This window comes from Equus caballus, chromosome 1 (genome assembly GCF_041296265.1).
Source record: "Equus caballus isolate H_3958 breed thoroughbred chromosome 1, TB-T2T, whole genome shotgun sequence".
In the NCBI taxonomy this organism is placed as follows: Eukaryota; Metazoa; Chordata; class Mammalia; order Perissodactyla; family Equidae; genus Equus; species Equus caballus.
In genome coordinates, this window is record NC_091684.1 from 60,134,345 (window position 1) to 60,149,731 (window position 15,387).

The 15,387-nt window shown below is 54.9% G+C and overlaps 1 protein-coding gene across 2 annotated transcripts in view; it reads left to right on the forward strand.

The window, feature by feature from the left end:
- Positions 1–620: 620 nt before the first annotated feature.
- Positions 621–15,387, forward strand: part of UNC5B (unc-5 netrin receptor B) — an 84,404-nt gene continuing 69,637 nt past the window's right edge. The window contains exon 1 of one of the 2 annotated variants that reach the window (XM_023644489.2): positions 621–1,003. In XM_023644489.2, coding sequence (XP_023500257.2) covers positions 925–1,003 — 79 coding nt within the window. In that variant the 5' untranslated portion in view covers positions 621–924. The remainder of the gene's footprint in view (positions 1,004–15,387) is intronic. The other variant, XM_023644500.2, reaches the window with a different exon arrangement.

The window sequence follows — 15,387 nt, forward strand, 5'->3', positions numbered from 1 at the left end:
TGGCAAACATCTGCCCAAGCACAGACAGACAAGCAGGGCCAACCAGGACGATTCAGGTCTACGCCCAAGCTCGCGTGCTGTAAGCCCCAGCTTAAGCGGGGCTTGAGTGTGTGAGATTTTCTCACTTAGGGAGCTTTTGTGGAAAGACCCCCACATGTAATACAGACTAGGGAGCCAGAAGTGAGAGTCCGGGGTTTAATCAGAGGAGAAAGCTGACGCAGCCGAGCCAAAGGAGAGCGCAAAGGTACACTTGCTCAGTTTTGGCGAACGAAAATTGGGCGCACTCCGCTTACAGCTATGATCCAGCGGCCGGGTTTTCCAACGCTCCGAGCCTAGCATTTCGCGAGGACCCCCCTGAAGGGCCCCCAGCTCCACCGTGGCGGCGCCCCGGCGGCCGTCGCGTCCCCCTCCAGAGCGCCCCGCCGGCCCCGCCCCCGCCGCCCGGCCCCGCCCCGGGCGCGCAGTGCCCCGGCTCGCGGACTCGCTCGGCCGGCGAGCGGCGGCGCTCGGCATTGTGGCAGGCGGCGGCGGCGAGGGCACCGGGCCGCGGGCAGCGGGGCGCGGGGAGGCGCGCGTGGGGTCGGACGGCGCGGCGCCGGCCGCTGCGAGCGCCGCTGAGCGCACTCACCTTCGGTCGCGCAACTTCGGAGCCGGGGAGCGCTCGGAGCCCCGGGGCAGAGGGGCGCAGAGGGGGCGCGCCGGAGCCCGGCTCGAGAGCGGGCGCCGGGCACCAATCGCGCTGCCAGCGCCGGGCGGCCCCTGTGCAGCGTGGCTGCCGCTGCCCCCACGGAGGGCACGGGCTGGCGCGGCCGGGCGCCGGGAAGGACGGCGAGGCGGCGGCGGCGGCGGCGGCGACGGCGGCGGCGAGGCTGGGGCCAGGGAGAGGGCCCCGGGGGAGAGGCGCCCGAGCCGGGCCGCGGGAGCATGTGGGCCCGGAGCGGAGCGCGGGGCGCGCTGCTGCTGGCGCTGCTGCTCTGCTGGGACCCGAGGCTGAGCCAAGCAGGTAAGGAGCGACCGGTCGTGCGGGCGGGCGGGCGCGAGGGGACCCTGGCGCCGCACTTTGGCCCGAAGTTGAGGCAGTCCTCGCAGGGAAAGCGGCGAGGGCGCCCAAGTTAGAAGGTAGATTTCTCTACCCCGCCAAAGTGGGCGGCAGCGCAGCCACCTCGCGGGGGGCGCAGGCCCGGGGCTTTAAAGTAAGCCGAAGCCGCCTGCTCCCGCCTGGAAGGGGTCGCTTCTTTTCCTTGGAACGAGGGTCTGAGTTGGCGTCTGCGCCTGCCGGAGGACGCGCCTGCGGGGGACCCCCGGCTCCCTCCGCGCGCGTCTGGCGGCTGCGCCTAAGAAAAACTGTCGCCGCCGCGGCCAGGTGTGCGCTCGCTTGCTGTTCGCCGGCAACTTCCCAGTGCGGGCCCCGGCTCGCGCGGGCGAGAAGGAGGGAGCGAGAGACCTGCAGGGCTCGGGAAGCGCAGGTCCGCTCCGCCAGCCGGAGGAGGCCGCGGGAGGGCTTCGGCTGTTGAGGGGGTAGGGCTGAGTCCTGCACGTACAGCTTTCCCCGAGATCGTGGGACCCGCAGGTCTGGAAGGATTTTTTTCTGAGTGTTGGTGTTGTGTGTGGCAGGGGTGGGGGCGTCATACGTAGTGATCCTGCCGAGTTTCCTTTTATATGGGTCACTGACATCTCCCCGTCCGAGGGGAGCAGGTGCGCTCCCTCCCTACACCTCCTACTCTGGATGCAGCAGGATGCCTTACGGAGGTTGGTGGGCTCCTAAAGTAGAGTCAGGATCCCCCCTCTCCCGCCGTGGATGTGTACATGTCTCGCTCGTCTGTGGCTGGGCCCGGCGTCGCTGACTGGGCCGCGTCTTCCCGGGGAGCCTGTGGACGCACGGGAGCCAGCCCCTTTCTGGTGCCGGAACCCAAGCAAGTGGCCTGGCCGCGGCCTCGGCCGCCGGGGCGGGGTGGGGGTGGGAGGCATCCTGCACCGAGTCCTCTGAGCTGAGGCTGAGAATTGGGCAGGAAAACTGTTGCCGAAAGTGGATGAGATGACGCAGCCCCCTCCCCCCTTCCGCTGCGCTGTTGACATCCGCTCCCCCCCATAGCCAAAGATTGTTCACTCTGGAATTAATGATTCCCACGGCCCAGGAGTGAGGGTTTGGTTTTAGCACATCCTCCACTCTTTTTCTTCCAGCCCTGTGTTGTAAAGTTACGACACAATCATTTGATCCAAGTTAATTATGATTTGGGCAGAGTCTGGTATTTAAAGCAGTGTTTTGAAGTTGGAAGGTAACGATGGGGGAGGGGGCAGGCTGCCGAATGACCAGCCGGGTTTCAAGGAGTGCAGTGGGAGGTGGGAGGTGCGGGGCTAGGGTGTAGGTTTGTGGTTTGAGAGTGTTTGATGGGAGGTGATGGAAGGGTGGGTGAAGTCTCTGTAGATGGCATATGGCAGGGTTGGGCTTTGGGAAGCCGTTTTTGTATCAGCAGGGCAATGGGATGGGGAATAAATACTGAGCTTCCTGGGGGTGGGGGTTCGGGTAAGCAGGAGAAAGACAAGATTGGTTGGCCTGGAGTTCTCTGGAGCTGCCGAATAGGCTCGGCTGGTGAGGCTGGGGTTGGCCTGCCTTTCCTGCTTAACAAAGCATCCGGCCCCCACCGCCCCCAGAAGAACCCCAGGCCCAGGGCTTTGATGGATTTGGGCATGAACGGTGCCCAGCCAGAGATGGCCTCTAATGCTGGGCTTTGATTTCTCACTAGCGAGCAGAACCCGTGTTGGAATTGTGCTCATTACTTAGCACGGCAGGGGCTGCCTGTCCACCAGCCTGGAGAGGGGCCAACTGGTGGGGTGGCCTGCAGCCTTTCCTTTGCCCAGAATGTGCGGTCCTTAGAGACCTGCCTTCAGGAGGGAGAACGGGCCCCTTCCTCCTACACGACCCTAATGTCATAGGCACAGAGCACCCTTCAGAATGTTCTTTGGGTTTTGCCACTAGATCCCTCAAGGGTCCCATCTCACTGATGGGGCAAGCTGGGGCCAGAGTGTTGGCTTTCCTCAAATCTTGCCTTCACTTGACCACAGTTGGCAGACTTGTGTGCAGGGCTGCTGTCCAATAGCTAGATTGATTGAGGCCACATTGGACTCCTCCTCATTGCTCCATCCACCCTCTGCCATGAGCTCCCTATCAAGCTGAAGCAGAGAAGGCTGTCCCCACAGTGGGCGCTGTTTCCTGGGGATGTCCAAGCTCACCTCAAGTGGTAGGCACCTCTCCTTTCCCCCACCCCCATCCCCAGTGAATATGAGAATTATCTTCCTTTAAAGCATTGAGAATTTTTTTAAGCCATAAAGTTTGGTGGTGGAGAAGTCAAACCTGGAACCTTAAAACCCCAGACCCTTAGAAAGAGATGTCAGCAAGTGACTGGCCAGGAGAGGCCACTTCAAAAGCCTGGTTGACGCTGGGAATCTCGTCCCACCCCACCTCTCAGCCATTCCTAGACCTTTTAATGAGCCTTCCCTTGGCCTCTGGCTGGGATGGTTGAGAAGGAACCGAGGTGTCATGACAACACTTTTTTTTAAGGTACAATTAAAGTCAGTTTTCCTAGTGTCTCTGCTGTGTGTGTGTGTGTGTGAGTTCCTGGTCGTTCTTGTCGCCCTCTACACTATAGCAAATACGCATCTCATTTAAACAAATGGAAAATCAAGTGTCTTAATGGGTTTCTCATTAAAATGAAAGTACCACTGCAGGGGAGGAATTTCATATGTAATTTCTCTCCTCCTTCCTCTCCCCACCCCCCAAACTGGGAGTTCTGTAGGACAAAACAATTCCCCTCCTTTCCAATCCACTTATTTGACTACTGAAGCTTTGGGACTGGCGCTGACTTGCCCAGGGTTACAGTGGGACTCAGGGGTAGAGCTGGCATTTGAACTTGGGCCTCACAAACCTCGGCCTAGGCCTGGTTCCTTCATTCCACCTGGGCTGCAGACTGACCAGCATGGGTCTAGGACTGAGATTCTGAAATCAAGGCACCACCTAAGACAGGCAGCAAAAGATAAGGATGGTTTGGTAACTGGGTTAGACTGGGACTTGTAGCAGGATGGAGGAAAGAGGGGAGCTGAGAGCATAGACGCAGGAGAGGTGGGCAGGGCAGGGCCAAAGGTCACAGGTGAGGCCCCGAGACCAGGCAAGTACCCAAAGGTAGCTCCATCCCTGGTCCCCAGCATTGATCTTCTCAGCAACTGCCTGGACCTGCCCCAGCTAAGACAAATCACAGACCCTGCTCCGTTGGGCAGCAGGGTGACACATTAGCATTTTAGAGCCCTGCACCCATTTGTATAGCTGGGGACAGAATACCTTTGTACTGTGTGTTTTAAAGCTTGAAGCCCCCCCACCACCCACGACTTAAGGTACTATGACCCTGGGTCTGCCTCCCACCTCTCCTTCCCTTCCTCATCAGTGTCTTCTAAGGAGGGTGGGGGCTGCCTAGGACTTCGGGGACTAGGCTAGAGGAGGAGATGGATCCCTTCCATGCCGAATCCAGAGAGCAAGGTTATTGATTCTGAAGGGCCCGACCTGGAGGCTCCCCTGCTGGCTAACCATATGGTCTTTTGAACCTCGGAGCTGGGGCTGGGGGAGTGGGGTAGGAGACAACTTGGGACCCACTGAGGCCTGTAGGAAACTGAGGAGAGGCAGCGCGGTAGGCTGGGCTGGGGCTGAGGAGTAGAAAAACTGCTGCCAGGCAGGACGGCCCCCAGCGGGGAGAGAGGAGGAAGGGCGGCTGAGGCCAGAGCTGCGTTCCTCCTGGCCGCCGCCTCCTCCTCACCAGTTTCTTAAACAGCTTCCACAAATGCAGTCATTAAAGCTGTGAAGGCAAAATGAAACCAAACAAGTGCGCTCTGTGCTTTTCTGGTTTTTTTCTTTTTCTTTTAAGGAAAATTAAAAATACCGTAATTAGAATAATACAAGGAAGGGCAGTTTCGGGAGGCTGGAGGGAATTGGTGTGCTCCACCCTTTTGATTTGCTTCTGAAGTTGGGGCTAGGGCGCCACCCCCTGCCCCCTCTGGGGCTGCGCTCAGCCGGGTGTTGCCCGGCACCTCGGGAATTTCTCCCCGAACGACGCCTTCTGGTGAGCCGGGGCCCAGTGAGCCCCTCGGCTTTTTGGGAGAAGTCTGGCATCCCGGAGCTGGCCGCGGCTCCTCGCTGTGAGTTGGGCGGGTGCGCTGGATTCGAATTCGGCTCCCTATCGCCCCAGCCGCTGCACCCCTGCAGGGCAGGCAAGCCCCGCGAGGCCAAGCCACAGGTCCCCACGGCGCACGTTCCTCTCCGATCCTCGGCTTCGGAGACGCTAAAGGCAGCGAAAACATTTGCTGAAGTGCAGGCATAAATCAGCCGTCTCCTCGCTCCCCCGCCCCTTTGTTTCCTTTTCTTTCTCTCAAAAAGCGCCGGGTTGCTGGAAGCTCCCGAATTTACCTTGCCCACAAAGCGGCCTGATTAGCATCTCCGCAGCTTGCGGGGTTGATTCAGTGCCGCCGAACCGGCCGCGTGCACCTTGGCACCGCGCGCCCCTGCCTCGCTTCCCCTCCTGCGCCCCCCTCGCCGCCCTCCTCCCCCCGCCCCCCGCCGAGCTAAATCAGTCTTAAGGAGCCGGGGGGAGCTCTTGCCACCGCCAAGCAAGTGAGCTGCCCAGCCTCCCTCCTTCTCACCTCCCAGAACAGGCTGCCCCCAGCACCTCACAGCTTCCCCGCCGCTGCGCGCCTGATTTCTCGGGGAAGGCGGTCTGTGGGTGTGAGTGTGTTTTAAGGAGTGTGTGTAGGGGGTGAGACTGTGTATTAAGGAGGTGGGCGGAGGCCGAGTGTGCAGTGCGAGGTGAGGGTACCGTGTGGTGGTATGTTGGGGTGTTAGGTGTGTGTGGAGGTGATGTGTGCAGGAGGAATGGATGTGTGTGTGGAGAGTCGTGCCTTTTGTATTTGGGGATGTGTGATGTAGATGGCTATATGTGTGTGTTGGGTGTGTGTGGGGGGGTGTGCAATGTGCATATGGGTGTGGCTGTGGTGTGTTTGTGTATAAATAGGTATGTACGTGTGGGCACAGTGAGCTCACTGCCAGGCACAGGGAGCTCCATCCGTTGTATTCTCTGGGGTTGCCTCTTCGGGATGGGACCCAGGCCATTTGCCCATCAGCACTAAGGAGACCTCGTTTTACCTTGCAGTGGGGACTGTGAGCAGGATTTGGTCTGAGTGCCAGGTTCTAGAGTTGGAAGGGCAGAGGCTAGCTTCCCCTGTTGAGAACAATATGACCTGCTGTCCAGAAGGAGGAAGGCTGGCCATAAATAGGCCCTAAAGCCAACCCAGGAGCTTGGGTGACTGCCCCCATGAGGACAGGGATCTGAGCCCCTGGGTCTCCTGCAGTCAACTCCCAGCTTACCCAGAGCAGTGGCAGGGCCTGCGGTTTGGAGACCTCCCCCCGAGCTGGGTCAAGCTCATGCTTCAGCTCTCCAGTGGGAGTAGGGTCTCCTCTGAGCCTTGCTGGAGAAGAAGCAGTTAGAGTTTGAATGAGTGGTGACCCTAATGAAGAGCAACATAAGCAGTCATGGCTGGGGCTGGGACTCTCAGTGGAAGCAACTGGAAGAGGACACATGCACACAGACACACGTGAGCCCTGGACTCACTGCCCTGATCAGCTAGCTACTTGGTCACAAAGGGCTCCCCTGCTGTCCCACTTCTGCCCATGTGAGGACTGCCATCCATAACTGTAGGATGAGATGTGCCATTATGGAGCTGGGAGACCTGTAGGAAATCACAGCCCCACAAATGTGCAGATCGCTTCACAGTTTATAACCCTCTTATAGGTGGGACCTCACTTGGTCCTTGTAAAAACGCCACTGGAAAAGTGGTGCCCACTCAGGAAGCTGACCTGGGACTCGGGTCAGAGGCAGAGCTGCCCTGAGCCCAGCCCTCAAGGAGGTCACTGAGTAGGATGCTGATGTCCATTCCAAACATGGTAAATGACATTCAGAAAGTCTCAGATGACAAGCAAGGCAATGACATACACAGGGAAGAGCACAGCAAAGAATAAACATTCTAAGCCTCAGGGCTTCCTGGAGGGGGTGATGTGAGCCAGGCCTTGACTCTCTCCTTTTCAGGTCTTTCTAAGAGGGTGTCGTGAAGAGAAGATGGGATGGGGGCTAGCTAGCTGGGGCACTGGGTGACAGGGGTGTGCCTGGCCCAGATCCCTCCCACTCTGGGGAATTTGGCCCTGTGAGCCTCGGGTTGGCTGCGCTCTTGGGTGGGCACCCATCCTTGGTGAGCCAACCCCCCGCCCTGTTCCTGTTCCTGGGTCTTGCAGGCTCAGCTGAAGGGGTGCGCCTTGGGGTCCTGCCCCTCCCAGCACCCTCTGAGTCCTGGGAGCCTGGGCAGGGCCTGAGAGGAAAGGAGTTCTTGTTCTTTGATTCTCTCTTTGGGCTCTTGAAGATGGAGTGGACTCAGAAAATACCTTTTCAGCACTGGTAGGGATATTTTGGGGGTGGGGGCATGGGAGATATACTTCTCTCCCTTCTGTGATGCCACTGCCAGAGAACAAAGAGTGGGCAAGAAAGGAAGGGCAGAATCCTCAGCCCAGCCACTCCCGTGAGCCAGTTAGAGGGAGACAGCTCGGTTGCCATCGCCACCTCCAGGAACCCCCAGCCCCTCTACACATCCCTCCCCACAAAAGTCCCTCCCGAGGGCCTCGGCTGCCCGTGCAGAAGGTGCATGGCCATCTGGAGACTTGAGGAGATTAACGTAGCCTCCCAGCATTGCCACTTACTAATTCTGTGGCCTTGGGCAGCTCATACCTAACTGCCTTGTGCCTCAGTTTCCTCATCTGTAAATGGGATAGTAGTATCGCCTCACTGGGTGGTTTTGAGGATCACATGACCTGTTCCCCGATAAAGCACTTAACATGGTGCCCAGCACACAGCCAGCGCTCATGGAGCTCTCAGGCCTCTTCAGGAGAGAGCCCGGTGGTCCCTGAGACGTCTTCCTCCAGGGGAGTAGGTGGGAGGAGGAAGCATGGAGGCTCAGGGCCTGGAGGCCCAGCAGCTCCTGATCTGGGAGTTCGGAGATTCTGGTTCTTGCCCTTCTCCTGCTGTGTGACCTTAGGCAAGTGCCTTCCCTTCTCTGGGTCCTGGTTGGTCTGCCCGTCTGTAAATTTGGGATAGGGGAAAGGTAGAAGGATGATCCTTAAGGGTTTTTTTGTCTGGTTCCATCTCAAGAGGCCCCAGCAGCCAGCCAGAAACAGAGGTAGCTAAGGCCCAGAACCACGTGTGTTTATAGAGGCCCCTCCACAAAGTCAATATATCGACTGGAATGCCCTTGTGAGCATTATCCATCCCTGGGTCTCTCTCTCTTTCTCTCTGAAGCCATAAATCACCCTCCGGGACCTCGGTCCCTTTTTCCTGCTCCATAAGCATCTCCTGCCTTGGAGACCAAGAGCTCCAAACACCAAGCAGGGCCCATGAGGCGGAGAAGGACCCTACAGCAGAAGCAGCCTGGGCAGTAAGAGAAGAGGCCCTGGCTCCCCAACCCAGCCACCCTCGCCAAGGCTCAAGGGGCTCCGTGGAGGATGTAGCAGGAACAGACCACCCAGGCCTGGCCGTACCATTCTGTTTCATTTCTCGGGAGTGGGGGGTAGCTGATCTTGGGGGTGGGGATGAGGCATCCTGTCCCCACTTCGGGTATTGGGACACGAGCCCAGCCCTAAAACTTGATGTGCATGTACGTTAATTCACCCTGAGTAAGTGCTGGGCTCTGGGATCAGAGGTGGGCAAAGCGCAGGGTTCTGGCATGGTGCTTAGAGGGCAGGTTGTGCAGGCAGACTACTGGGGTTCAAATCCTGGCTGTGCCACTGTCTGGTTGCATGTCCCATAGCAAGTTGCCTCCTCTCTCTGAACTTTAGTTTCCTGGTTTGTAAAAAGGAAGTAGTAATAGCAGAAATCTCTTCAGATTGTTGTGTGGGTGAATGAGATAATGCATACAGATGCCTCCTACATTCTGAAGTACTCAATAACATTCACGGTCATCATCGTCATTGTTATCATTGGTGCCAAATATTGGGTGGTATGAAAGGAGATGCTTCAGCTGTTGAGAGAAGGCTCCTGTGGGCCTGGGTGGCTGGTCAGGGAAGGCTTCCTGGAGGAGGGAAGGATGGCACTTGGCTTGACCAGTCTTTGAATGATGAGCAGAGTTGGGTAAACAGAGAGGGCGTCCCTGGTAGGGGATGAGTATGTGAAGGTGTGGGGTGGGAACGTCTGGCACATGCATCCAGGAAACATTCCAGATTCAGCCACTGACTCGTATCTGATTATCTGGTAAAACAAGACTTCTGGGGCCAGGGGTCCCTTCTTAGTACAGTGGAAAGAGCCGAGGACTTGGAATTAAAAGGTTCTGACTCTTACTAAGTGCCTGGGACAGGTGGCTCACGCTCCCTGAACCTCAGTGTCCCCAGCTATGAGGCGGGGCTGACCCGCTGCCTGCACTGGGCACCGATGTGGTGTGAGATAGCATATGCAGTCCAGGCACAGAGAGGTTCCATTGATCTCCACTGCCCTCCCTCCTTCCTGCTTCTCCCTCACCCCCAGTGTGGCTGACGCCTGGCTGGGGCTGGGCCCTGCTTCTCTCTCTGTACATCTCTAGGCAGGAGAGCAAGGGGACAGAGAGTCCTCAATGGCAGCTTCCAGGTTGAGCAGAGGGCCAAGGAGAGGGACAGGAAGAAGGAGGCTACGTTCTCAGGTCTCTGGTGCCCACCTGGGCCTGGTGGGTACCAGGAGGCATCCTCAAGATCCGAGAGGAACATCTGCTGAGATCACCCAGGAGCCTGCAACCCCCAGAGGCCTGGAGTGGTGTCTGGAGGCATTACTGGCGTCAGGAGACAGAGCCAAGGGAAAGCAGCTCGGTAATGTGATCAGAGGCGCCTGCCTGCCCGGCCTGGGGCCTGAGCACCCACGGAGGATGCAGAGCTTACAAGAAGTTGAGTCAGAAATTCCAGGAAAGTTGTTCCTGGTCCCCTCCCCCATTCCACCTTTGGTCCCTCTGTGATACAGTGGGGCAGAGTGAGACTCAGAGACAGTGAGCCGTGACCTACAGTGGGGTGGGGTGTATCATATGGGGCAGCCTCAAACCCTTCCCTTTCCTTGTCACTGAGCCAGGGCTGTGGGGATAGGAAGCAGGGTCAGTGGGTGGAAGCAGGGTGGGGTTGAAACAACTGGATGATGGGAGAGCAGCTGTGACACTAGCGACTAGGGAGACTGGGTCTAATGTGTCTGAGTTTTGCTCACTTGAGTGTCCCTGGTGCTCAGCACAGTCCCTGGCACACAGAAAGTGCTCGAAAAACACTTGTAGAACGGATGAATGAGGAACTCCCAGTCAGGCCTTACTCCCAGGGGTGATTCAGTCCCAGTGCGCTTTGGCCTTGCTGCTGTGGATGAGTAACAAAGAATTAGGAGACTCTTGTTGCTTGGCTTACAGCCTCCACCTCCTCCTGGCCTACCCGTCTCCCTTCATTTGTTCCTTCTTTCTCTCTTCGAACCTGTACTGTTTACCAGGCACAATGGAAGTCAGAGCCAGGTCTTCAGCCTTCAGAGACCCTAGGTAGGAAAGAATTTATTCACTAAATACAATGGAGCCACAAAAAATTAATTGTCCTACAGTCAAGTGCCCTAGGCCCCTTTTGTGGAGAAAGCAGACTGGCACACCTTTGCTAGGCCGGTACACTCTGTGCTTATCTGCAAGGGGGCCTTCACAAGGCACGGCTGCTCCAGGCACTTCTTAAATGTTTGTTTCCTACTTGCTCTGTCAAGCCCATTGATCGTTCCCCTCCACCTTGCCTTCTAGTGGCACAAGAGAATGCCCATTGCATGGATCTGGCCCTGAGGCCTGGGAGCAGGTGTGGGCTGAGGGGGTCTATCTGAAGGCCCATGGGCAGAGTCCAACCACAGGCCTCAGCACCCTGTAGCAACTGCCAGCAGCTTCTTGGCAGGAGCTGGGTTTGGTGCTGGGGAGCAGTTTTGGCTGCAGGGTCTGGCTGAGCCAGGCTCTCCCTGGCACTGCGTCCAGTGCTGATATTCAGGGAGCATCTATGGGGGATTAAACACCCCTAGGCCCTTGGCCGAGGCAGCATTAGGCCTGGCCCAGCTACCACCCTCACAGCTGGGTGCCTGCTGGTCCGTGCCAGGAACCCCTACCATAGGCTGATCTGGAATTCCTGCCTGCCTGGCAGCCCAAGACGTCTGGGGCTGCTGAGTATAGCGACTACTGCTGCAAATCTGATCTGGCCCTACATTTTCCTGCTGGTGCCCCCCACTTCTGTACAGATGTGTGCACACGTGCACACACACACACACACACACACATACACACACACGGAGGAGACAGCAGCAAAAAGAGTCCTGAGCTAAGGATTGGGAAGCCAGGTTTCTAATCCCAGCCACGCAGCTAATCTGCCATGTGGTGTTGAGCTAGTCTCTCCCCACTGGGCTTCCGAGCCCTTATCTGTCGAAACGAAGAGGGTCCACCTTTGAGTCAGAAAACTGAGTTCAAGTCCTGGCTCTGTCACTAACTGCAATTCCCTGAGCGTGCATCTCTTTCCTGTAAAATAGGGGCCCTGATTGGTTGATGGGGAGATCAAATAGAGTGTCAAACAAGATGAGGCATGGTCAATAAAGGTCGGTTTCCTGCTTTCTAGCTGGGAGGAAATCAACCCGCAGATCACTGGGCATACTCCTTCTTTCTTTCTTTCCAACACTCGCCTCTCCACATGGGGATATTAGACCTGAGGTTCAGGGTGGCCCCCAAGGTGACTTGGTGTTCTGTCTGGGGTTTGCAGCGGGGGCGCAGCCTGCATTGTCATACATATTTGGAAAGAGCGCTGGACTAGGAGTCTGGAAGCGTCAGCTGTAAGGCCACTGTCTTTGTGTGACTGGCAAATCACTCTCCCTCTCTAAGCCTCAGTTTACCCATCAGCAAAAGGAATAAAAGAAGCTGAGTGCCAGGTAGAGCCAAGGGAAAAAACTCTTGGAGAGGTGCTTCAGAAGCTGTTCTCCAAACCCCAGGGGCCACTGCTCCGAGGTGGAAGGAGGCCGGCAGAGCAGGGTCTGTTGCCCGGGGACTGTGCAGTGCAGGGTGTCCTGAGAGCTGTTGGCTCTGGAGCGGGAGGGGAGGGCCCACATTTCCATTTCCCTGGCTGGAGCCTCCCGCTGGTGGGTGGGCCCTGGCCTCTCCTCTGGCCTGGCTGGCCATGGCTGTTGAACTAGATGACAACAGCTTCCCATCCTGTTCCGTGCCCCACGCCCCAGAGCAGAGGAGGCTGGCGTGCCACGTCAGGGAAGGTCAGTGTCAGTGCTGGGTTCGATGTGTCTGAGCCAGCACACCACCTGCCATGCCCACCAGAAGTTACGTGATCCCGCAGCCGGGGCAGGGAGGCCTAGCTAGGAGCAGAGGGCTAGGGTTTTCGTCGCAGCCCACCACCCCCTGGCCCAGTCTTCCTTCTCTGAGTTGCTCCCACACTGTCTGGAACCTAAGACATAAATGCCACGACAGAAGGAGGCTAAGCCGGAGGTGATGTGGCAGACCTCGAGGACTGCTTGCTGCCTGGCCTTGCAGACCCTGGGGGCGTCTCGCAGATTGTTTGCTGACAGCACACCCGGCTGAGGTCTGCGGGGTGGGCTCAGAGGGCAGCTCTGGCTTCTGGGAAGTAGGGGCAGACCCTCCCCCCAGTTCTTACAGAGTTGTTCCTCTTCCAACATCTTCTCAAGCAATAAGCATTTTTAATCTATCTAAATAACAGCAAATAACACTGCCCACATAATACTGAGACCCACGATCCAGTCCCGTGTCTTTTATTTGCTGGCTGTGTGACAGGCCAGGCTGCTTCACCAGGGTTAGTGTCGGTCTCCTCATCTGTGAAGTGGGAACAGTGAAGCCGGCCTCACGTAACTGTCCTGAGGCTTCAGTCAGACAATAACACAAGCAGAGGACACAGAGGGTGTCCAGCAAATGATAGCTGTCATCATTGGCATCCAATTCCATTCTCTTTTTGTAAAGAAAATAATATATAGTGACTAAATCTGATTTATTCTGGGAATGCATTAATCTGTTAATATAAATGACAAGTGCCAAATCAATATCATATACCATATTAATGAATCTAAGGAAACAAAATCATATGATTATTTCTGTAAATGCTGTAAAATTCTGAAAAAGCTTTGGTCAAAATGCAACACCCATTCATGGTATAAACTCTTATAGGAATTAAGGGATACTTTTTAGTATGATAAAATATATATATCCTAGTCCTAAAGCCAGTGTCTTATTTAATCAGGAAACAGTGAGGGCATTTCCACTGCTTCAGTAATAAGGCCTGATTCCTGCCTCTCTCCTCCTGTTCAGCGCTGGTCTAGAAGCATCAGCCAATGTGATTGAACAAGAGAAATCAATTAGAGGCATAAGAATGGGTAAAGGAGTCGAACTGTCTCTACTAGATATTAAAACATCCTATAACGCCTTTATAATTAACAAAGTGTGGCACTGGAGCGTGAATGGGTGGATAGACCAGTTGAAAATAAAAGTCCTGAATTAGACCTGAACGCGTATGGAAATGTAGTATATGACAAAGGTGGCATATCAGATCACTGGGATAAGGACAGGTTTTTTAGTAACTGATGTGGGGACAACTGGGTAGCCATTTGGAAAAAATAAAATTTGATTCATATTTCACACCATATAGAAAAATAAATCCAAATGGCTTAGAGATCTACATGTAAACAGTGGTACAAGTTCTAGATGGAAACTTGGGTGAATTCCTCTGTAATGTTGGGTTAGGGAAAGGCTTTCTAACTATGATTCAAAATCCGGAGGCGATAACATTTAAAAATGGATCATTTTTATTACATAACAATTTTTAAAATGATTTTGACAATAAAGCACCCAAAAGAAAGTCAAAAAACACAATATTTGAAAAACTGGGAGAAAATATTCATAACATGTACTACAAACAAAGGGCTAATATCCCTGATACATAAAGCACTCTAAAATGTTGAGAGATGAAGGACCGAAAGCCTGATAAAAAACAGTGTGAAAAGGCCATGAACGGACAAGTGACAAAGCACAATATAACAACAACCCTCAACCACGTGAAAAAATGTTAAAATTCACTCATAATTCGAAAGATGTAAATTAAAATAACTCTGAAATACCACTTCTCACTTATAAGACTGGAAAAAATTAAAAATTATGAAGGCTCATTCTGTTGGGAGGCTGTGGGAAACAGACGCTTTCAGACATTGCTGGTGGAAATGCAAATTGGTATAATCCTTCGGATAGATAACTTGGCAACGCTTAATAAAAGTACATATACACTTTATTTTTTGCCCCAATAATCCTACTTCTAAAAATTTTCCCTTAAGATGCACCTTTATCAACACAAAAATACATATTCACACAATGATTGATTGCAACGTTGTTTGTAATTGTAAAATATTTGAAACAACCTGAATGCCCTGGTAGAGGTGTTGAATAAACTATGATGCAACCCCATGCTGGAGTACTATGCAGCTATAAAAAATGACGAACCTCTCCATGAGTTGATATGCAGTGATTTCCAGGCCATACTGACAAGCAAAAGAAGTAAAGCACAAAATAGGATCATGTAGGAGAAGTGGGTGTAAGGCCAGGCCATGTCCCCACCTCTCTCCTCATTCTCTTTTCATGGCCTCTTGAATACATTCTGTTTTGTATCAGATGCCCCTCCCCACTCTGCTCATAGATCCAGGCGGTGAGGCCTGTGTGGGGGACAGCTTCCCTGTGCTGCCACTAGGTAAGATGGAGAAGGGCAGGACCCTGGCTTGAATTGTGACTCCTGGCTCCATGTGGTCCTAAGCACATCCCTTCAGCCCTCGGGGACTTGGTTTCCTCTTCTGTAAAACAGAGGATAATGAATCCTACCTCACCCACCTCGCAGAGAGGACGTGGTGTGCAAAGGGCTTTGCACAGTGTGGGAGATGATGTTATTTATTGTTTATTGACAGGGTCTGCAGCTTGCTCCTTGGGCCTCAGATAAGCCTTGGATCTTCCTTTTCCAGTCCCTCTCGACAGAAGTACGCACCCTCCGTTCTATACAGAGCTGTGGAAGATGCTGAGGTGACTGCTTAATTTGCTGTCACCTTGACCTGTGAGGGTCCCATCCACATACACCCCATCTGCATGCCAGATGTGTTATAGGCCCTCTGAGCCTGGGCCGCCCTCCTGCCCTGGACCTGCTGACGTGCCCACGTTGGCCAGTTTGCACACATTGTCTCCTTTAGTCCTTGTATGGACTCTGGGAGGAACGTCTTAGCAGAGGAGCAAAATGGGACTCAGGGAAGTGAAGTGACCCAC